General features: G+C 46.8%; 1 protein-coding gene across 1 annotated transcript in view; it reads right to left on the bottom strand.

Annotated features, from left to right (window-relative positions):
* The window catches only part of ipcef1 (interaction protein for cytohesin exchange factors 1), a 134,463-nt gene extending 111,811 nt beyond the window's left edge, over positions 1-22,652 (bottom strand). Inside the window, exon 1 of the mRNA XM_055639982.1 lies at positions 18,966-22,652. Coding sequence (XP_055495957.1) covers positions 18,966-18,998 — 33 coding nt within the window. The 5' untranslated portion in view covers positions 18,999-22,652. The remainder of the gene's footprint in view (positions 1-18,965) is intronic.
* Between the last annotated feature and the right edge of the window lie 770 nt (positions 22,653-23,422).

The following is a 23,422-nucleotide window of genomic DNA, read 5'->3' as shown; positions in this document are numbered from 1 at the left end:
TGGTACATTAACAGCGTTTAAACAAGATAGACACACAATGCTGGAGTAACTCAGCGGGACAGGCAGCATTTCTGGAGAGAAGGAATGGGTGACGCTTCAGGTCGAGACCCGTCTTCAGAGTCTTAAGGGCCTGGCCCACTTGAGCGTCATTTGTGCCTCATTTACGTGTCGTGACGCGGGGGGGAGCGTGGGTGACGCACGCATTGCACATGGTGAGGCGTGGAATCGCATGTAGTGGCACACGGTATCGCGCAGAGCTCCGGGATTTCGTAGTGTACTGAAATCCTCGCACACCACCTGCGTGACGTATCGCTGACGCATTGGCATCGCATGGTTACGTCATCGTGCGTCAACGTCCATAAACATGCGACGCCCGCGCCCATACGGAGTCGGCCCGCCTTTTACGTGTCATGTAACATCTGAACTCGTCCACACAGACCTCTTCCTGGGTTTCTTGCTGGCCTTTCTTGTTGTACTCCTGCCTGGCTGATCTGTAAGTATGAGGCCTGCTGCTAACAGAAGTCTCTGTCATTGCCATAGCAATAAAATCTGTAGTTCGTCCATGCTGGTCATGATGCAGAATAGGGAAGCAGGGTATTCTAATGCCGTCACGGGCACCAGACGGCTGTGCTGACGCATGATGATGCGTGATTTGCACGCGATCGTCGTGCATCAGTCACTACCGGCCTGTCGCGTGAATGATGCGCAAATGAAGCCCAAGTGGGAGAGGCCCTTTAGACAATATTTAAAAAGACATTTGGCCAGGTACATGGATAGAAAAGGTTTGGAGAGATAGGGGTCAAAAGCAGCCTGAGGGGTTATAGCTTAGATGGGCAACTTGCTCGGCATGGATGATTTGGGTCGAAGGATTTGTTCCTGTACTCTTTGACTCCTTTATGACTCTTACATTTAAAAAAAAAATTTTTTTTTAATTCAATTTCAATTTTATTTTTAATATGTTTTATTATTTATTTATTATTTATTATATTTTTTTGTGATTTTTTTTAATGATACTGCCTGTAAGGGAAATTCATTTCGTTGTCTCAAATTGAGACAATGACAATAAATTTGAATACAATACCATACAATACAATACAATAAATGGTTAAGTAAGCACCAAAGCTTGGTTTGGTTTGGTTTGGAAACAGCTCCTTCCAAGACCACAAGAAATTGCAGAGAATTGTGGACGCAGGCCAGACCATCGCACAAACCAGCCTCCGTTCCATTGACTCCATTTATACCTCACGCTGCCTCGGCAAGGCCAGCAGCATCATCAAGGACCAGTCGTACCCTGGCCACTCCCTCTTCTCCCCTCTCCCTTCAGGCAAAAGGTATAAAAGTGTGAAAACGCACACCTCCAGATTCAGCGACAGTTTCTTCCCAGCTGTTATCAGACCACTGAACCATGCCACCACAACCAGAGAACAATGCTGAACTACTGTCTACCTCATTTGGAGACCCCCAGACTACCTTTGATTGGACTTTATTGGCTTTACCTTGCACTAATGGTAATCCCTTATCATGTATCTGCACACTGTGAATGGCTCGATTGTATTCATGTATTGTCTTTCAATAGACAATAGTTGCAGGAGTTGGCATTTCAGCCCTTCGAGTCAGCACCGCCATTCAATGTGATCATGGCTGATCATTGCCAATCAGTACCCCGTTCCTGCCTTCTCCCCATATCCCCTGACTCCGCTATCTTTAAGAGCCCTATCTAGCTCTCACTTGAAAGTATCCAGAGAACTGGCCTCCAGGTGTGATCTCACTAGGGCCCTATACAACTGCAGAAGGACCTCTTTGCTCCTATACTCAATTCCTCTTGTTATGAAGGCCAACATGACATTCGCTTTTTTCACTGCCTTCTGTACCTGCATGCTTACTTTCATTGCCTGATGAACAAGGACCCCCGGATCCCATTGTACTTCCCATTTTCCCAACTTGACACCATTTAGATAATAATCTGCCTTCCTGTTTTTGCTACAAAGTGGATAACCTCACATTTATCCACATTAAACATCATCTGCCATGCATCTGCCCACTCACTCAACCTGCCTGTCACCCTGCATCCTCATAGCATCCTCCTCACAGTTCACACTGCCACCCAGCTTTGTGTCATCTGCAAATCTGCAAATTTGCTAATGTTACTTTGAATCCTTTCATCTAAATCATTGATGTATATCGTAAATAGCTGCGGTCCCAGCACCGAGCCTTGCGGTACCACACTAGTCACTGCCTGTCATTCTGAAAGGGACCCGTTAATCCCTACTCTTTGTTTCCTCTCAGCCAACCAATTTTCTATCCATGTCAGCACTCTACCCCCAATATCATGTGCCCTAATTTTGCCCACTAATCTCCTATTCCGGTCCTTATCAAATGCTTTCTGAAAGTCCAGGTACACTACATCCACTTGCTCTCCCTTGCCCATTCGGCCCCTCGGGCCAGCACCGCCATTCACTGTGATCATGGCTGATCATCTACAATCAGTACCCCGTTCCTGCCTTCTCCCCATATCCCTTGACCCCGCTATCTTTAAGAGCTCTGTCTAGCTCCCTCTTGAAAGCATCCAGAGAACCGGCCTCCACCGCCCTCTATGGCAGAGAATTTCACAGACTCACAACTCACTGTGTGAAAATGTTTTTCCTCGTCTCTGTTCTAAATGGCTTACCCTTGTTTCTTAAACTATGGTCCCTGGTTCTGGACTCCCCCAACATCGGGAACATGTTTCCTGCCTTTAGCGTGTCCAAACCCTTAATAATCTTATATGTTTCAATAAGCAACCCTCTCATCCTTCTAAATTCCAGAGTATACAAGCCCAGCTGCTCCATTCCATCAACATATGACAGTCTCGCCATCCCGGGAATTAACCTGGTTAACCTATGCTGCACTTCCTCAACAGCAGGAATGTCCTTCCTCAAATTGGGAGCCCAAGACTGCCAACCTGAAATGGTCCCAACCTGAAACAGCACCCATCCATGTTATCCAGACATGCTGTCTGACCTACTGAGTTAAGCCCCTGTTCCACTTTTCCGAGTTACTCACAAATTCTCCCGAGTTTTCCCCTTGATTCAAACTCGGAGAATGTCCGTAGCGAGTCCGTAGGCGTCCGTAGATATTTCGTAGCGGCTCGTAATGCCAGCCGTAGGTACTCGGGGCATCAGGTAAGTTGGTATACGGCTGGCATCTCCAAGTTTGAATCAAGGGGAAAACTCGGGAGAATTCGTAAGTCACATGGGGCTTTACTCCAGCACTTTCTGTCTTTTTTTTGCAAATCAGCAAAAGGGGAGAAAATAGGGGAGAAAAAGGGGAGAAAATGAAGCAAAGGGGAGAAAATAGTGAGGTGTAAATTGAATGCTGGAAACTTTGCTTTTCCCTCTGATTACTGGATATTGACTCAAAGAGAATCACCTTCAGTTGCAAAAGTCATCATCATCGGCCGTTACTGGAAACGAGTATGACTGTCCTCTTTTAGGAGGACGCCTGTGCGTGACTTTGTTTAACGTGGGGAGACTGGTGCACAGACAGCCACCACACGGTCCTTGACAGATCTGAGTCAGGATCCAGTGGCATGGAGTCCAAGACGACAGGGGATACCATGAGTGGCCCTACCAGGAGCATAGCTCCAGACGGCATTGCTCTCAGGATGTCAGGTCCACACAAGCTTCTCCACCACGACAAGGTGCCAATCCACGGAGAATGTGCGAGGAGGATAACAACTATGCTTCATACCTTTCATGCTGAATGACCGACCAAAGGATCAAATGTACATTTCAGTGAGGGAAATGTGTGGAAGAAGTGTGTAGGAAGGAACTGCAGATGCTGGTTTAAACCAAAGATAGGCACAAAATTCTGGAGTAACTCAGCGGGTCAGGCAGCATCTCTGGAGAGAAGGAATGGGTGACGTCTTGGGTCGAACCCCTTCTTCAGACCCGGAATGTGAGTGCCTGATGGAAATTGGTGGTGAAGGGTCTTGACCCGAAACGTCACCCATTCCTTCACTCCGGAGATGCTGCCTGTCCTGCTGAGTTACTCCAGCATTTTGTGTTTATCTTGTGGTTAGAGGAGAGTCTTCTACACACAATAAAATCCAATTGGTGAAAATTGGCAAAGAGACAAGAAATTTGATACAGTGAGCAACTATAAAAGCCAACCTGAATTATGCTGAGATTTAAGTAATGCTTGTAAATCCCAGGAAGAGGAAAAAGAGAAGTACAGATCTGGCAACGCTACAGGAAGTTTGATTAATATTTGGTTTCATTGCCTCATGATGCATGCACCTGCCACGCCAGTTGTTTCTCAATTAACTCATGCAATAGTCTGCTCACACCCTCTGGCCTTGTATTCTTCCTGTTTTTGAGTTGAGTTTAGTTTAGAGATACACCGCGGAAACACGGCCTTCGCCCACCGAGTTCTCACCGATCAGTGATCCCTGCACATTAAAGGGCCTGGCCCCACTTGGGCGTCATTTGTGACTCATTTACGCTTCATGTAAAGGGGGGGGGGGGTGCGGCGGCGCGTGGGTGACGTGCGCATAGCGCATGGGGAGGCGTGGAATCACATGTAGTGGCACGCGGTATTGCGCGGCGCTCCAGGATTTTGTTGTGTACCAAAATCCTCGCGTGACGTATCGCTTATGCATGCTGACGCCCCCCCCCAGTTTATAATGGCCAATTAATCCAGCATCTACACAGAGTCATAGAGTGATATAGCGTAGAAATAGATCCTTCAGCCCAACTTACCCACACCGGCCAACATGCCCCAGCTACACTAGTCCCACCTGCCTGCGTTTGGCCCGTATCCCTCCGAACCAGTCCTATCCATGTACCTGTCTAACTGTTTCTTAAATGTTGGGATAGTCCCGGTCTCAACTACCTCCCCGCTGGTGTTGGATAGTTGCCCTCACATTTTCTCACCTCTCTTGGCCTGTCTGTGCCTGTCTGTGCCACTGCCAGCAGTGTGGGTGACTTGCTTTTTTAACTCTGTGTAACATTTATGCAGGTTGCCATGAGAATATGCAACTGCTTCTCAATTCGCCCGATCAGTGTGAGCACATAACGGCCTTCTGACTCGACATCTAAACCTCCAGCTCGAGGTCACTCACTTCCCCTAACCAGGTGAGAATTGACTGCTTCTGCTACTAGTTGACCCTGGTGGATGGTGGTTCAGGTTTTTCCTTAGCCTTTAGGTTAGCCTGACCTCCTAGGCATATGCCAGAGACCTTTGTTAGCAACATAAGGAAGGGTAATTACTGTCTCAACTATAAGTGTATACACTGTAGACTAGTTTAGCTGGGATAGGTTGGCTAGTGTGGGCAAGTTGTTTCCACACTGCACCACTTAATGACTCTATGCCTCTGGCCCATTTAGAAACATAGAAAATAGGTGCTGGAGTAGGCCATTCGGCCCTTCGAGCCTGCACCACCATTCAATATGATCATGGCTGATCATCCATTTGACCTGATCTCTCTCCATCCTGAATCTCAACCTGCCTTGTCCATGGCAGGTCATGTCTCACTCTACCAGATATTGACACATCCTGTAATGTTGAGGCTCTATAAGGCGCTGGTCAGACCGCATTTGGAATATTGTGAGCAATTTCGGGCACCATATCTGAGGAAGGATGTGCTGGCTCTGGAGAGGCTCCAGAGGAGGTGTACAAGAACGATCCCAGGAATGAGTAGGTTAACATATGATGAGCGTTTGTCAGCACTGGGCCTGTACTCGCTGGAGTTTAGAAGAATGAGGAGGGACCTCATTGAAACGCGCAGAATAGTGAAAGGCTTAGATAGAGTGGATATTTACACTAGTGGGAGAGTCTAGGACATAGCCAAATCAGTGAATATATTTAAGGCAGGTTGAGTGATTCTTGATTAGTATGGGTGTCAGAGGTGATGGGGAGAAGGGAGAATGGGGTGAGGGGAGAGAAATAGATCAGCCATGGTTGAATGGCGGAGTAGACTTGATAGGCCGAATGACCTAATTCTGCCCCTATCACTTGTGATACATCCTTCTTGAAACCTTTTTTCAACTCAACTTTATCTCGATCTCTCAGATCTGAGGAAGTGTCCTGCAGGGGCCATGGAGCGTTTTTGAAAGTGGGGGGAGCTGAGCGATCACTGATCACCAGCCTCAGGGGGTACCCGGCAAGCGAGCGGTGGGGGGGTGTGGGAAGTCCCACGGTAGGGACTTTCTCAAATTTGATGTGTTAAAATCATGTTTCAGTGCATTGTAGAAGTGTGAATTCAATGTTTGTTGTTTGAAGTATTTTTAAGGTAATGCAGGGCCTTCATGAGAGATAGGGGCAGGTGATTATTATTTTAGACCCGAAATGATACATCGCCCGTTCATTTTCTCCAGAGATGCTGCCTTACTGAGTTACTCCAGGGTTAGCCAGTGTTTGCCATGGAAGCTCACTGTGTTTTTTGTTCCTGATTCCTCTATAAACAGGAGCAGGAAGGTTGGGTTGTTCAGCAGCATTCTCTATTAATCTGACCACTTGACCTTGTGCCCTCTGCCCCCCCCTCCTGGTGTGTTACGGGTGAGGTTGATGCTTCCTGCAGACCCTGAATCCGTGTCGGTCACTAAAGTACATCCGCTGGACTGGTCGCTAACTGCCAGAGGAACCATGTCTAAAAAAGTGAGGGGGCTGCAGCCCCCCCGGCCCCCCTAGTTCCGTGGCCCAAGCCCTGAACATGAAACATTACCCCTGTTTCTCTTTCCAAAGCTGCAGCCTGATCCACTGAGACTCTCACTCATTTTCTGCTTTGAATCCAATCCTAAATGTCATTCATGACTAGTTCCGATGAGCTATTTTAATCCTGACCAGCAAACGTCTTTCCAAATAACAAACCACAAATGCCATCCACTCCAATGACAAAAATAATAATTATCATAATCACCTTGTTGTTGAGAAAGAACTCGTAGTCTCCTTCCGGAGATAAACATGGAGATAAAATCTGCGGATGCTGGTTTAAACCGAAGAGAGACACAAAAAGCTGGAGTAACTCAGCGGGACAGGCAGCATCTCTGGAGAGAAGGAATAGGCAACGTTTCGGGTCTGAAGAAGGGTGTCGACCCAAAACGTCACCCATTCCTTCTCTCCAGAGTTGCTGCCTGTCCCGCTGAGTTACTCCCGCATTTTGTGTCTATCTTAGAAACATAAAAGATAGGTGCAGGAGTAGGCCATTCGAGCCAGCACCACCATTCAATGTGATCATGGCTGATCATCCACAATCAGTACTCCGTTCCTGCCTTCTTCCCATATCCCTTGATTCCGTTTGACCAAAGAGCTCTATCTACTCTAAACACCATGTCCCACTTACGCGATTTTTTTGGCGAGTACAGGCGACTAGACTCTCTCGCCACATGGTCGTGAGGTGATGCCTGTATGGTTGTGAGTAGTCTCCTCAAGTTGCCTAAACAGTCGTAACGTTTTTCTGATCGCCGCTGGATTTTGAAATGTTCAAAACCTTTCGCCGAATTCGGGCTTGACTTAGCTTGTCTTCTCCTGCTGTAGATGCTGTCGAAGGTTGTCGCCAGGATGATGCAGGTTGTCGCCAGGTGATGTTGGTTGTCGCTGGGTGCTGACTTCAGTGAATTCCATTGGCGACTACCTACGTCAACCCACATCAACCGGCGACAGGTAACGGCGACTGAATTGGCTTTAGTTGTCCTCAGTCGTCACCGACAGGGTCGTTGCTTTTCGTATTGTCACGGGTGGACGTAGGTTGACTTTGGTTGTCGCCTGTGTGTCGTAGGTGTGGTCGTAGCTGGACATCCTAATGGGTTGCCAGTTGTCAGTAGCTTGCCCTAGCTTGATGTCGACTAGGTGGTAGGTTGTCGTAGACATTTTCGTTGGAGGGGGTCCAGTCGCTGCTTTTCCGGTGACCTACTACGACTGCAATAGTCACCAAAAACATCACCGAAGTGGGATAGCCCCTTAATGCCCCTGTCCCACTTAGGAAACCTGAACGGAAACCTCTGGAGACTTTGCGCCCCACCCAAGGTTTCCGTGCGGTTCCCGGAGGTTTTTCTCAGTCTCCCTACCTGCTTCCACTACCTGCAACCTCCGGCAACCACCTGCAACCTCCGGGAACCGCACGGAAACCTTGGGAGGGGCACAAAGTCTCCAGAGGTTTCCATTCAGGTTTCCTAAGTGGGACAGGGGCAGAACTCTCTTTAGAATGCATCCAGTGATTCAGCCTTCACTGCCTTCTGAGGCAGAGAATTCCACAAATTCACTACTCTCTGGGTGAAAACGTTTTTCTTCATCTCAGTTCTAAATGGCCTACCCTTTTTCAGAGAGAGGTAGGTAGGTGTATGGAACAAGCTGCCAGAGGAGGACGTTGAGGCTGGGACTATCCTATTGTTTAAGAAACAGTTGGACAGGTACATGGATAGGACATATTTGGAGGGCTATGGACCAAGCATAGGCAGGTGGGACTAGGGTAGCTGGGACATTGTTGGCCGGTGTGGGCAAGTTGGGCTGAAGGGCCATAGAGTATTAATTTATCACTCTACGACTTCCCTTTTCAGCCACAGTCACCTCTTACTGCCCTTCAAATCGTCCTTCCTCTTTGGAATGAAATGATCCCGCACCTTCTGAAATGATCCTGCACTTCCCAGAAATTCCTGCCATTGGTGTTCCACCGTCATCCCTGCTAGGGTCCCTTTCCAGTCAACTTTGGCCAGCTCCTCTCTAATGGCTCCATGGTCTCCTTTATTCAACTGCAATAGTGACACTTCTGATTTCCCTTCTCCCTCTCAAGTTGCAGAATAAAACTTATCATATTACCTCCTAATAGTTCCTTTACCTTGAGTTCCCTTATCGAATCTGGTTCATTACTCAACACTAAATCCAGAATTGTCTTCTCCCTGGTTGGCTCCAATACAAGCTGCTTTAAGTATCCATCTAGGAGGCACTCCACAAACTCCCTTTCTTGGGGGTCCAGTACCAACCTCATTTTCACAGTCTACCTGCATGTTGAAATTTCCCATAACCACCGTAGCATTACCTTTGTAACAAGCCAATTTTAACTCTTGATTCAACTTGCACCCTATATCCAGGCTACTGTTTGGGGGCCTGTAGATAACTCCCATTAGGGTCTTTGTACCCTTACAAATCATCAGTTCTATCCACAATGACTCTACATCTGTTTTATGTCACCCCTCACAAAGGACTGCATTTCATTCCTTACCTCCAGAGCGACCCCACCCCCCTCTTGTGTGGTGAGGGAGCCTGGCGTGCAAATAGTGTGTAGTTAACAAATAGTTAATAGTGCTTTGCTTGGGTACAGGGAGGGCAGAAAAGGCTGTGGGCCTATGCTATCGGGGCCTAATGGTGCTGGTCGGAAAGGTATTGGCGAGAAGTAGTGCTATGGTGGCCCCTTGCTTCATTTGGTATAAAGCAGGCATCTGCAATGTGCTCTGTTCTATGATGGGCTTCACTGATGGGTTGGGTTCACTACTTGTGCCTCGGACTGGGCACAGAGATTGGGAGGTGTGTTGCTGTAGAAGGCGCCCTGCACAAACCTAGATACGTTGATGTATTTACTCTCGATTGCCAACAAACCTGATTTATACTGGTACTGAAGGTGTGAGCCTTTCACTATCCTATCAGTCAGGTCCTTGAACCTGTTCCTTTGCAACAACTTAAAGCCCTGTCCCACGGTACGAGTTCATTCCAAGAGCTCTCCCGAGTCTGCCCTGATTCGGGCTGCCCTTAGCTGATGCTGTGGCAGGCCGTCTCGGAGCGGAGATGGCGTTCCGGGTTTCGGCGGCGGTGACATCACCAAGGAGGTCCACTGGACTGGAGGGCGGCATCTCTGGCCTGGATCGATCGCCTCAGCGCAGAGGGAGAACAAGGAGGGAAGAGACGGAGACTAAGACTTTGCCTCCATCACAGTGAGGATGTGCTTGGTGAACTCACTGTGGTGGGTGTTTAATTTGTGTTTATTGTATGTTTTGTTTTTATTGATTCTGTGTATGACTGCAGGCAACATAATTTCGTTCAGACCGAAAGGTCTGAATGACAATAAAGGAATCTAATCTAATTCTAATTCAAACTCGGAGATTTACGGTAATGGCCACTCGTTGGTACTCGGGGCTCTCGTGGACATTTTTCAACATGTTGAAAAATCTTCACGAGTCTTCCTGTGCTTACCTGCCATTAGCGAGTCTTCCAGAATACCTGCCGTTAGCGTTACGAGCCGCTAAGAGACGTCCCCGAGCTCCGACGTACCCGCTACGTTCATTCTCCGTGCTTACCACGAGTTTGATTTTTTAAAAACTCGGGAGAGCTCTTGGAATGAACTCGTACCGTGGTACAGGGTATTAATGTTGTTTTATGCAGAGAAAATGGATATTCACATTACGGTGGTGACACAGAAGTTGATGGGTGGGGAGATTCATGTAAGATGAAAGCATTCAGCTTAAATGATTGAGAATTTGATCAATGTTATTTTGATTAAGGTGAGGCTAAGTACTGTACTAAGTCATTCTCTTAATACTTTGTCCGAAATAACAAGCATGAAGAACTCATGGGTTTTCATTTCAAATACTAACGTATCAATTTTGAGAATTCAGTCTGATCTTCTTCGATCTCTCCTTCACTGCTCTCATCCCTATCACTTTGTCTCCTGACTCAGTCTGAAGAAGGGTCTCAACCCGAAACGCCACCCATTCCTTCTCACCAGAGATGCTGCCTGTCCCGCTGAGTTACTCCAGCTTTTTGTGTCTACCTCCAGTGTATTAGGGTGTGCTTCTCCCCGTATCCCCTGCTATCACCAGGTTAGTCCACCTGGTGGGATCCAAATACTGCTCTCCATTTCACCATGGACCACCAAACCTCTTCTGCACTCTCTGCAAAGCCTCCACACCCTTCCTGTAGAGAGGGGGACCAGAACTGTGCACAATACTCCAAATGATGCCATACCAATGACCTATACAGCTGCAACATGACTTCCTGACTCTTACACTCGATGTTCTGACTGATAAGACCATAAGGTCATAAGTGGTAGGAGCAGAATTAGGCCATTCGGCCCATTTTATGTGTTGTGACCACTGTTCCCAACATCGTGTTCCACTGAAACATCAGTTACATGTCCAGACCCATTTCCCAATACAAGGTCCAGTCTTCTGGGGGCAGTCATAGAGTCATAGTGATACAGTGTGGAATCAGGCCCTTTGGCCCAACTTGTCCACAATGGCCAACATGTCCCATCTACACTAATCCCACTTGTCTGCGCTTGGTCCATATGGGTCCAAACCTGTCCTATCCACACAGAGCTCTTTTCACACAGAGAGTGGTGAATCTCTGGAACTCTCTGCCACAGAGGGTAGTTGAGGCCAGTTCATTGGCTATATTTAAGAGGGAGTTAGATGTGGCCCTTGTGTGGCTAAGGGGATCAGGGGGTATGGAGAGAAGGCAGGTACGGGATACTGAGTTGGATGATCAGCCATGATCATATTGAATGGCGGTGCAGGCTCGAAGGGCCGAATGGCCTACTCCTGCACCTAATTTCTATGTTTCTATGTTTCTATCCATGCACCGTTCTAACTGTTTCTTAAACGTTGCGATAGTCCCAGCCTCAACTACCTCCCCTGGCAGCTTGTTCCATACGCCCACCACCCTTTGTGTGGAAAGGTTACCCCTCGGATTCCTATTAAATCTTGTCCCCTTCACCTTAAACCTATGTCCTCTTAAATCTTAATCACTGTATCCCTTAAGTGGAAAATCATCTTAAATCACTGTATTGCTTTGTTGAAGCTGCTCTCACAAGACCAGGCTCACCTGAGGGGGAGCTCTGGGGTATAGAGCCAGTGATGTGGAAGGAGACCCAGGCTTGTAGTATCAACTGTGTGTGGACCTCCCTCATCCCTCTGGGCGAGAGAGGCTGCAGGTTTCCAATATGCTCTCACTGTAGCCATGAAGATGTTCATAAGTGATAGCAGCAGAATTAGGCCATTCGGCCCATCGGGTCTACTCTGCCATTCATTCACGGCTGATCTATCTCTCCCTCCTAACTCCATTCTCCTGCCTTCTCCCCACATTCCTGTTCCTGCAAACAACCCTGTTCCAATCAACTCAGATAGCTCTCCCTGGATGCAATGCGATCAGTTCCTTTTATTTTAAACGCTATAATTAGAAGGAAAGATTAGTTCCGTTTAGTTTATTGTCACAAGGTACAGTGGAAAGACAATACATGATCACAATCGAGCCATTTGCGGTGTATAGATGCATGATAAGGGAATAACGTTTAGTGTAAGGTAAAGCCAGCAAAATCCAATCAAGGATAGTCCGAAGGGTCACCAATGATGTGGATAGCAGTTTAGGACTGGTCCCTGGGTAGGTTGGTTCAGATTAAAGATGATCCATGTATGCAACCATCTAAGCACTGAATCCAAAGGGAAGATTGTTTGGTGGTTGTGGTGGGATATATACTAGGAAGTAATCCTTTGAGCTAGAGTCTATGACAGGCATTAAAGAATGAGGAGAGAGATGAGAAGACTTTTTTTGTTGGATATGAATTAAACTGGCAATATCAGTAGTTGCCCATTTACACATGGATAAATATCATCACAGTTAGGGATGTACATGGGTTTAGGAGAAAACAGAGTTTCATAACAATTAATATTAACAGTAAAGGGCCTGTCCCCCACGCATGCGACGTGGTCGTTTAAGCCGTACGGCCTCGCGGGGCCGGTCCCACCGATCGGCGGAGCTGTATGGAGTTGTGCGGAGCTGGTCCCGACATCGTGCGGTTCTCCGAAAAACTGGCACGGTCCAAAAATTCCGCGTGGCAACGGCTTGCCGGCCCGCAGCAGCATTGAGGCCGTACGCACTGCCTCGACGGGCGTGTGCAGCGTCTCGATGCTGTACACAGCGTCTTGACGCCGTACACAGCGTCTTGTCGCCGTACGCCTAGCGCAAACTTCCCGCGGACTTCGCTCGAACTTCACGTCAATTCATATGGGATCACTCGACCTCCGCCCGGCCACCGCTTCCAGTTTAGTCGCGCTTGCCGCATGCATCCGCATGCTCGTGGGACATGCCCTTTACTGTGTCTTTCCTATTTGTTCATTATTGAGATCAGAGAGAACTGGCAAAGCCAGATTTTAATATCTCGGTGTAATTGCCCCTAAGACAGTGGTGGTGAGCTGCCTTCTAGAGTTCCTGCCGTCCTTCTTGTGAAGGTATTAACACAGTGCTCTGACAAGTTAACAAAGAAACATAGAAAACAGGTGCAGGAGTAGGACATTCAGCCCTTCGAGCCAGCACCGCCATTGAATATGACTAATCATCCAAAATCAGTACCCCGTTCCTGGGTTTTTCCCCATATCACTTGATTCCGTTAGCCCCAAGAGCTAAATCTAACTTTCTTAAAACCATCCAGTGAATTGGCAGAGAATTCCAGATTCACAACCCTCTGGGTGAAAATGTTTTTCCTCATCTCAGTTCTAAATGAGTTACAACTTATTCTTAAACTGTGTGACCCCTTGTTCTGGACTCCCCCAACATCAGGAACATTTTTCCTGCATGTACCCTGATTAGGAAGGGAAGGCCATTGATGAATAGCGATGAAGTGAGCAATGAGAAGATACGTGCAATCACATGCACCTCCGAATGATGTTAGTGTGATGCAACTCAAGATCAGAGGTAGTGCTGAGGAAACATTCTTCAGGTCGGCAATAGTGCAAGATCTGGTGGAGAGGTCGTTGGCCAGTTCACAAATTATGGGTGCCAGCAGTGGAACCTGGTAAGGATAGCTGTAAAAAGTTGGAAAATAATGTCCCTTTCCCACTTAGGCTATTTTTTAGGCGATTACAGGCGACGAGGAGTTGTCGCCGGGGAGTCGCCTGTATGGTCGTGAGTCGTCTCCTCAGTCACCCACAGAATTGTAGCATTTTTCTGGTCGCCGCTGGATTTTGAAATGTTCAAATCTTTTCGGCGACAGTCGGCAACAGTTACCTTGTCGTAGGTTGCCGCCAGGATGATGTGGGTTGTTTTCGGTGCTGACTTCGGTGAATTCCATTGGCGACTACCTACGTCAACCGGCAATAGGGTGCCGGCGACTGAATTGTCTTCAGTTGTCGCCGACAGGGTCGTACCTTGTCATAGCTTGTCGTGGGTGGACATAGGTTGTCGTAGGTATGGTCGTAGGTGGGCGTCCTAATGGATCTCCGGTTGTCGGTAGCTTGCCGTAGCTTGCCGTCGACTAGTTGGTAGGTTGTTGTAGACATTGTCGTCGGGGGGCGGGAGGATTCCAGTCGACGGTTTTCGGCGACCTGATACGACTATGACAGTCGCCGAAAAAATCTCCTAAGTGGGACAGGCCCTTTGGAGACCAGTGGAGGGTTGTGCAGAGAATGATAGTTATTTTCTGATTCAAGTTATTTCAAAATTCCAATGGAGCAGAAACAAAGTATGAAATTCCCTCTGTGGGAAAGATAGACAAGACTTTGGAAGACAAGACTTCCAATGAGTTTAAAGAAAAAGCTTGGAGAATAATAACTGTTCAAGTGCAGAGGGCTGCAGGTGGAAGGGGTGGTTTCACCAGATTTAAACACCAGTGAAACAGCTCCATGCAAATAGCTCTGTCACCTCACATGGAAGCTGAATGGTTAAGGTTTCAGAGATGTGGGAACGAGAGCGTTTGTAGTCTCAAGAAAAAAAATGTGCACAATATTGGTAACAAAATCCAAGGAAATTTAATTTCAAAATGAAGTTTTGTGGAATCAAAATATCTGACTTGAATATATAGACAAAACAATGTCGTTATGTGTTATTTCAAGGGGGCATGGCTACATAAATAAAAGCTTTGCAACTGAGATTTGATCAGGTGGGATCAGTCTCTAGTTATGAGACAAGCATTCAAAATCTTAACTTTTGGACAACCTTCAAATATAAGCAATGCCCACACACCGCAACCCACCAATCCCACTGTGTGTGATTACTGAAGAAACTGCTGTTTTTCAGTTGGGTGGAAGTTGCAGGATTTAGACTTCGGCCCACCGAGTCCGCACCGACCTTACACTATCCTGCACACACTAGGGACAATTTTACATTTATACCAAGCCAATTAACCTATAAACCTGTATGTCTTCGGAGTGTGGGAGGAAACCAGATATCTCAGAGAAAACCCAGGCAGGTCACGTGGAGAAGGTGCAAACGCCGTACAGTCAAGCACCTGTAGTCAGGATCAAACCCACGCAGGCTTTGATAGGGACAACACTGATGTGGCTTCCTGAGCCCCCATGGTATTACAGTCAGTTACAGAGACCAACGTCAGAAGATCCTTCAGGTGGTTGAACCCTCGAAACACGTCTGGACCTGATGGCATGCCCGGTCTAGTTCTCAAAACCTGCGTGGACCAACTGGCTGGAATTTTTGCGGACATTTCAACATGAGGTCTGAGGTTCCCACCTGCTTTAAGAGGGCATCATCAATACTACCGGTGCCCAAGAAGAGTAAGGTGACGTGCCTCAACGACTATCGACCAGTGACACTGACGTCTGTGGTGATGAAGTGCTTTAAGAGGTTGGTTATGGTGCATTTCGACTCCTAACTCAACAAAAACCTCGACCCACTACAGTTTGACTATTGCCACAACAGGTCAATGGAGGATGTAATCTCACTGGCTCTCCACTCTGCACTGGACTATTTGGACATTAAAAATGCATAAGTTGTTTATAGAGTACAGCTCGGCGTTCAATACCGTCATCCCCTTCAAGCTGGTTACCAAGGAGTTGGTGGACTTCTTCTTGGGCAACGGAAAGCACTGGGTATCTGCAGCGGTCCTTAGTCTCCCGATCGAGGAGGGCGGTCAGTCGCTGGTGTGCACTCAGTTGGTGTCTCTCCACCTCAGGACCTTGCAGAGATACCTGTACTCAGGGCATCCTCTCAGATGGCACGTGCTTGCGAAGCATTTTTTCCAGCAGGGGCGTTGCTTTCAAGGTGGTATGTGGAACCCAATGGTGGGCGTCAGCCGTGCCGTCCTGCTGGGGATGCCCGGCTTCTACAGGGACTTGTTGAGAGTCTGGAACCTGGTTGCCGTCGACCGGGCCCCCCCTTGCCGGCAGAGGGCGACGGCCCAGGCGTGAGAGCAGCCAGTCCTTGTCCCGCCTCACCGGGTGTTGGGGGGGGCTCAAACGTGTGGAGTACTTACAGCTGAGCAAACCCTCGCTCAACTGGAAGCATTCGTCGGACCCAGGCACCGTAATCCTTCACGGGAGCCGGTTCCACACAACTTGAGCCGCCTTTCCTCGACACCCTCCATCTCCCTCTGAGACGCAGGGAGGCGTGTCCTGTACGGGCTCCTCCTCCACACCCTGCACCGGTGGTGAGCGTTGTTGCCTGCTGGGGGTTCCTCTATGCAGGGATTCTGGTTACCCTGCAAAAACCTGGTTACCAAGGAGTTGGTGGACTTCTTCTGGGGCAACGGAAAGCACTGGGTCTCTGCAGTGGCCCCGATCGAGGAGGGCGGTCAGTCGCTGGTGTGCATTTGCACCAAGTTGGCGGCTCTCCGCCTCAGGGCCCTGCAGAGATATTTGTTCTCAGGGCCTCCTCCCAGCTGCCACGTGCTGGCGACGCACTTTTTCCAGCATGGCCATTGCCTTCAAGGTGGTACGTGGATTCCGATGGTGGGCGTTAGCCCTGCTGGGGATGCTCGGCTTCTACCGGGACTTGTTGAGAGTCTGGAACCTGGTTGCCGTCGACCGAGCCCCCCCCTCTGCAGGCGGAGGGTGACAGCGGGCCTGAGCAAACCCCCGCTCAGCTGAAAGTACTCGTCGGATCCAGGCGCCATAATACTTCACGGGAGCCGGTCCCACGCAACTTGAGCCGTCTTTCCTCGACAGTGCCATCAAACACTCATCTATGTTAACTATCTATGGTATATCTATGTCAATATTATTTTATCTGATAGGACAATCTGCTGAATGAATTGATTATTTGCCATTAAAAATATTCAGGTCGTCTAGGATGCATGAATCACAAAATCTTAAAACCTATGAGTAAATGCACTTGATGCTCACTTGAGTTGATTTGAACAGTAGGCTTCAAGACAAGTCAAAACAGTTGAGGACTTGTTCTCAAAATCAGAATGCAACCATTGCCTCTTACTGGCCTGAAAGGATAGTCTCACTAATGTACTTATATGTTCACATGAATTTAACAAATATTATTAGGACTGGAAAGGCAACATCTTGTTACCGTCAAAAGAATGAAACATGGTAAAAGCTTATGTGTAGGAAGGAACTGCAGAAGCTGGTTTAAACCTAAGATAGACGCAAAAAGCTGGGGTAACTCAGTGGGACAGACAACATCTCTGGAGCATTGGAATAGATATCTAATATTAGTATTATTGTATTACAGTAGTATTATAGCAGTACTAGTATTATAATACCAGTACCATAATATCTCTCCACATCACCGTCTAGATCTCTCGTTTCCCTTTCCCCTGACTCTCAGTCTGAAGAAGGGTTTCGACCCAAAACGTCACATATTCCTTTTGTCCAGAGATGCTGGTCCCGCGGGGCAGACACTTTAAAAACAACACAATATAACTTTCACATCATTGAAGGGGAAGACACTTTAAAAACATTCTTTTCTTGCTCAATTTTCGTGCCACACTGATATCTCGGATTATTTAATGCCCTTCAGATAGCCCTGGGAAATCAAGACATTGTATTAAATTGTAAATCTAATCCCCTGGCATCATTGGTAATTGGGCATTTGTAGCCAGCGCCTCAATCACCGGATGGCAGATACTGGCAGAGCATAACATAGAAACATAGAAACATAGAAAATAGGTGCAGGACTAGGCCATTCGGCCCTTCGAGCCTGCACCGCAATTCAATATGATCATGGCTGATCATCCAACTCAGTATCCTGTACCTGCCTTCTCTCCATACCCCCTGATCCCTTTAGCCACAAGGGCCACATCTAACTCCATCTTAAATATAGCCAATGAACTGTGGCCTCAACTACCTTCTGTGCCAGAGAATTCCAGAGATTCACCACTCTCTGTGTGAAAAATGTTTTTTCTCATCTCGGTCCTAAACGATTTCCCCCTTATCCTTAAACTGTAACCCCTTGTTCTGGACTTCCCCAACATCGGGAACAATCTTCCTGCATCTAACGTCGGATTAGTCTGGGAAGAACAATGAATCCACACAAGAAACTCTATATAACCATATAACCATATAACAATTACAGCACGGAAACAGGCCATCTCGGCCCTACAAGTCCGTGCCGAACAACTTTTTTCCCTTAGTCCCACCTGCCTGCACTCATACCATAACCCTCCATTCCCTTCTCATCCATATAGAAGTTGCAATAAACAAACAGGGGTTTTACTTCACAAATACATGTACATCCTCTGAGCATAAGCTGCTGCAGTTTATTTTAAATATTAAACTGGGAACACAGGAAAGCAGAACAGGTATTTAAACATTTAAAAACAGGTAGACAAAATGCTGGAGAAACTCAGCGGGTGCAGCAGCATCTACGGAGCGGAGGAAATAGGCAACATTTCAGGTCGAAAGCCTTCTTCAAACCCGAACGTTTCTACCCGAAACGTTGCCAATTTCCTTCACTCCATAGATGCTGCCTCACCCGTTGAATTTCTCCAGTATTTCTGTCTACCTTCGATTTTCCAGCATCTGCAGTTCCTTCTTAAACATTTACAAACAGGTGTTCTCTTGCGAGTTACATCAATTAATCCAAACTATTTGGTGCAACTGGGCTTCACGCTGAAGATAAACACAAAATGTTTGCGGAGTAACTCAGCGGGAACAGGCTCGACCTGAAACGTCACCCATTCCTTCTCTCCAGAGATGCTGCCTGACCAGCTGAGTTACTCCAGCATTTTGTGTCTACCTTCAGTGTAAACCAGCGTCTGCAGTCCCTTCCGTGCACATATAGCCCTCGCATTAAATCACAGTCGCATGAAATTTAAAATTCACCTCGAAGTGTTGCCTGGTCTTCATGCCCCACATGGCGTCCTCTCACCAGAAAATGTGGTTGCAAGGTTTCATCTGTAATGGTTCTTCCTGAAAACTGAACATGTTTTAGCGTAGGTAGTTTGATTCGGGTACGAGGAAGTCACTTGGAGGCCCACTCAGTGAACACAGAAACTCGGGTTCTCTAGAACGCTAAATAGCTCAGGCTCAGCTTGCATGTCAAGCAGCTGCCTCCTTGCTGGTGATCACCCACTAATGAACCACTTCTCGTTACGAATGCCATGGGAATTGTGCATCATACCACGTGGCGCATGGTAATCTGAGTGGTTATCTCTGATGCACTGTTGCAAATCAGGAAGTAGAAAAGCTATTAAGAACCTCAGCATTGTGCAGAGATGGAATTTGTGGAGCATGTCGTAACGTGTCCTGGAGTCTCTACTTCCCCATCGGTAATTACCTAATTATTTTGCTGCTGCCCAGTGTACAATATCTGTTCCGAAAATGCAGAACTTAATTTCCATTAAGTTTGTGTTAAAAAGTTCTGTGGCTGGCTTGAACCATGTCTCTGCACCGGTGCCTCTCAGTATACACTGGAAAGCAATTCATACATTGTTGGTGGTGCAACTGGCTGGTGGTACATGCATAGCAATTGGAGGTCTCTCTGGCAACCTCCACTTGTCATTAGACATTCAGAAATGTCCCTGTTGGAGGCGGCAAACATTTTTCTGTGGCTTTTCATACAACAGGTTTAGCAACTCATATTTCTCATTGTTCATCGAAGTACGAATGGCATCTCATATTTCGCTTGGGTAGCTTACACCCCAGCGGTATGAACATTGACTTCTCTAACTTCAAGTAGCCCTTGATTTCCCTCACTCTCCATCCCCTCCCCCTTCCCAGTTCTCCGACCAGTCTTACTGTCTCCGACTACATTTTACCTCTCTTTGCTTTGTTGTTACCTTCTCCCAGTTAACAATGATCTATTGTACATTTTCCTTGATCTCCATTCACTTGGTCCTGTTTTCACACCTTACATTTCCTTATCTAGTTACTGCCCACTCCCCTGACATCAGTCTGAAGAAGGGGCTTGACCTGAAACGCCACCCATTCCTTCTCTCCAGAGATGCTGCCTGTCCCGCTGAGTTACTCCACATTTTGTGTCTATCTTTGAAGTATTAATGCCAGGAATCATCTGGGATTTGTGAAGGTGAAGGGGGCAGAACCGCACTGGAAAAGGTCGCAGTGGTTATGACATGGAAGGTTAGTTAAGAAGGTTCAATTGTTGGGTATTAATAGTGGAGTAGCAAGATGGATTCAACAGTGGCTGAATGGGAGATACCAGAGAGTAATGGTGGATGGCTGTTTGTCAGGTTGGAGGCCAGTGACTAGTGGGGTACATCAGGAATCTGTGTTGGGTCCACTGTTGTTTGGCATGTACATCAATGATCTGGATGAAGGTGTGGTAAATTGGATTAGTAAGTATGCAGATGATACTAAGATAGGTGGTGTTGTGGATAATGAAGTAGATTTTCAAAGGTCTACAGAGAGATTTTGGGCCATTTGGAAGAGTGGGCTGAAAGATGGCAGATGGAGTTTAATGCTGATAAGTGTGAAGTGCTACATCTTGGCAGGACAAATCAAAATAGGACGTACATGGTAAATGGTAGTGAATTGAGGAATGCAGTAGAACAGAGGGATCTAGGAATAACTGTGCATAGTTCTCTGAAGTTGGAATCTCATGCAGATAGGGTGATAAAGAAAGCTTTTGGTATGCTAGCCTTTATAAATCAGAGCATTGAGTATAGAAGCTGGGATGTAATGTTAAAATTGTACAAGGCATTGGTGAGACCAAATCTGGAGTATGGTGTACAATTTTGGTCGCCAAATTATAGGAAAGATGTCAACAAAATAGAGAGAGTACGGAGATTTACTAGAATGTTGCCTGGGTTTCAGCACCTAAGTTACAGAGAAAGGTTGAACAAGATAGGTTTTTATTCTTTGGAGCGCAGAAGGTTAAGGGGGGACTTGATAGAGATCTTTAAAATGATGAGAGGGATAGACAGAGTTGACGTGGATAAGCTTTTTCCATTGAGAGTAGGGAAGATTCAAACAAGAGGACATGATTTGAGAATTAAGGGACAAAAGTTTAGGGGTGACATGAGGGGGAATTTCTTTACTCAGAGAGTGGTAGCTGTGTGGAATGAGCTTCCAGTGGAAGTGGTGGAGGCAGGTTCGATTTTATCATTTAAAAATAAATTGGATAGGTATATGGACAGGAAGGGAATGGAGGGTTACGGTCTGAATGCAGGTGGATGGGACCTGGTGAGAGGAAGTGTTCGGCACGGACCAGCAGGGCCGAGATGGCCTGTTTCCGTGCTGTAATTGTTATATGGTTATATGGTTATAATTATCACACAGCATACTTTCACAGACACTGACCAGACAGACATGCTGGAGTAACTCAGCGGGGCAGGCAGCATCTCTGGAGATAAGCAGTGGGTGTCATTTTGGGTTGACACCCTCCCCCTGACCGGATAAGGTGACTCTCATGGTTACATGAGGATTTTGGAAGCACAATTTAACTGGCCTTCATCAGTCAGAGTATTGAGTATAGAGGTTGGGAGGTCATGTTGCAGTTGTATAAGATGTTGGTGAGACCGCATTTGGAATATTGTGTTCACATCTGGGCACCATGTTAAAGGAAAGATATTGTCAAGTTTGAAAGGGTTCAGAAAAGATTTACGAGGATGTTGCCAGGACTAGAGGGTGTGAGCTATAGGGAGAGGTTGCGTAGGCTGGATCACTATTCCTTGGAGTGCAGGAGGATGAGGGGTGATCTTATAGAGGTGTATAAAATCATGAGAGGAATTGATCAGGTAGATGCTCGCTCTTGCCCAGAGTAGGGGAATTGATGACCATAGGTTCAAGGTGACGGGGAAAAGATTTAATAGGAATCTGAGGGGTAACGTTTTCACACAAAGGGTGGTGGTTGTACGGAACAAGCTGCCAGAGGAGGTAGTTGAGGCTGGGACTATCCCAACGTTTAAGAAACAATTGGACAGTTAGATGGATAGGACAGGTTTGGAGAAATATGGACCAAGCAAAGGTAGGTGAGACTAGTGTAGATGGGACATGTTGGGCTGAAGGGCCTGTTTCCACACTGCACCACTCTATGACTTTGCAACTAAAGGGTAACACCTTTGATAGTCAAGCCCTCCTCTAAGAGGCATAGAAGCAGTTCGGTTTTAAAGTTCTGAAGAAGGGTCTCGACCCAAAACGTCACCCATTCTTATTTTCCAGAGATGCTGCCTGACCCGCTGAATTACTCCAGCTTTTTGTGTCTATCTCCAGTCCAAAACAGCATCTGCAGTTCCTTCCTACACAATCCTTCTGCTTTATTTTACTGGGATCCATGGTTCTCTGCTATTTATTTAAATATTGGGTTGCACAAGAATGCTTCACAATATGTCCTGTATTGTTGCACAATGATCAAAGCACAATGATGCATTTAAGTACAGTGCACCACATGACACTTAGTACGATTTACTACTCAAATGAATTCCTCCGCAAAATCTACGCAGTTTTTTTTTTCAGAATTTAGCCAAAATGTAGTTTAAATCTTTATATTTATTTCAGGAAGATTGTTGGACTGTGCAATGTTTAGGTAAATCTATCTCCCCATTATGCTGCTGAATGCAGATTGAATGGAATAATTGGAGCCTTTACTTAAAGTTCATGTTGGGAATCTGTTTAGTTTAGTATAGTTTTGTTTCGTTTAGTTTAGAGATACGGCGCGGAAACGAGCCCTTGGGGCCACCAGGTCCGCGCCGACCAGCGATCCCTGCACATTAACACTGTCCAACACCCACTAGGGACAATTTTTACATTTACCAATCCAACTGGTTGGAAGATTAGCTTAATGGAAGGATGCACAGGGTGGAAGGTTGTTTATCAGACTGGAGACCTGTGACTGGTGGTGTGCCTCAGGGTTCAGTGCTGGGCGCATTGCTGTTTGTGGTTTATATCAACGATTTGGCTGCGAATGTACACAACATGATTAGTAAGTTTGCTGATGACACTAAAGTGGGCGGTATTATAAATGGTGGAGTTAGCTATCAAAAATTACAGCAGGTTCCTGATCAGCCGGGCAAGTGGCTCAGGAATGACTAATGGAGTTCAATACAGATAATTGTGAGGTTACATGTTTGTAAGTAAAACCCAGGCAGGATCCTCACAGTGAATGGTAGGACCTGTACAATGAGGGGGGATCTCATTGAAACATACAGTATAGTGAAAGGCTTGGATAGAGTGGATGTGGAGAGGATGTTTCCACTAGTGGGAGAGTCTAGGACTAGAGGTCATCGCCTCAGAATTAAAGGACATTCTTTTAGGAAGGAGATGAGGAGAAATTTATTTAGTCAGAGGGTGGTGGGATTCTTTGTCACCGAAGGCTGTGGAGG

Source organism: Leucoraja erinacea, chromosome 8, assembly GCF_028641065.1.
Source record: "Leucoraja erinacea ecotype New England chromosome 8, Leri_hhj_1, whole genome shotgun sequence".
NCBI classification, from domain to species: Eukaryota; Metazoa; Chordata; class Chondrichthyes; order Rajiformes; family Rajidae; genus Leucoraja; species Leucoraja erinaceus.
Note: the sequence above shows the minus strand (reverse complement) of the source record. Positions and strands in the feature narration are given on the sequence as shown.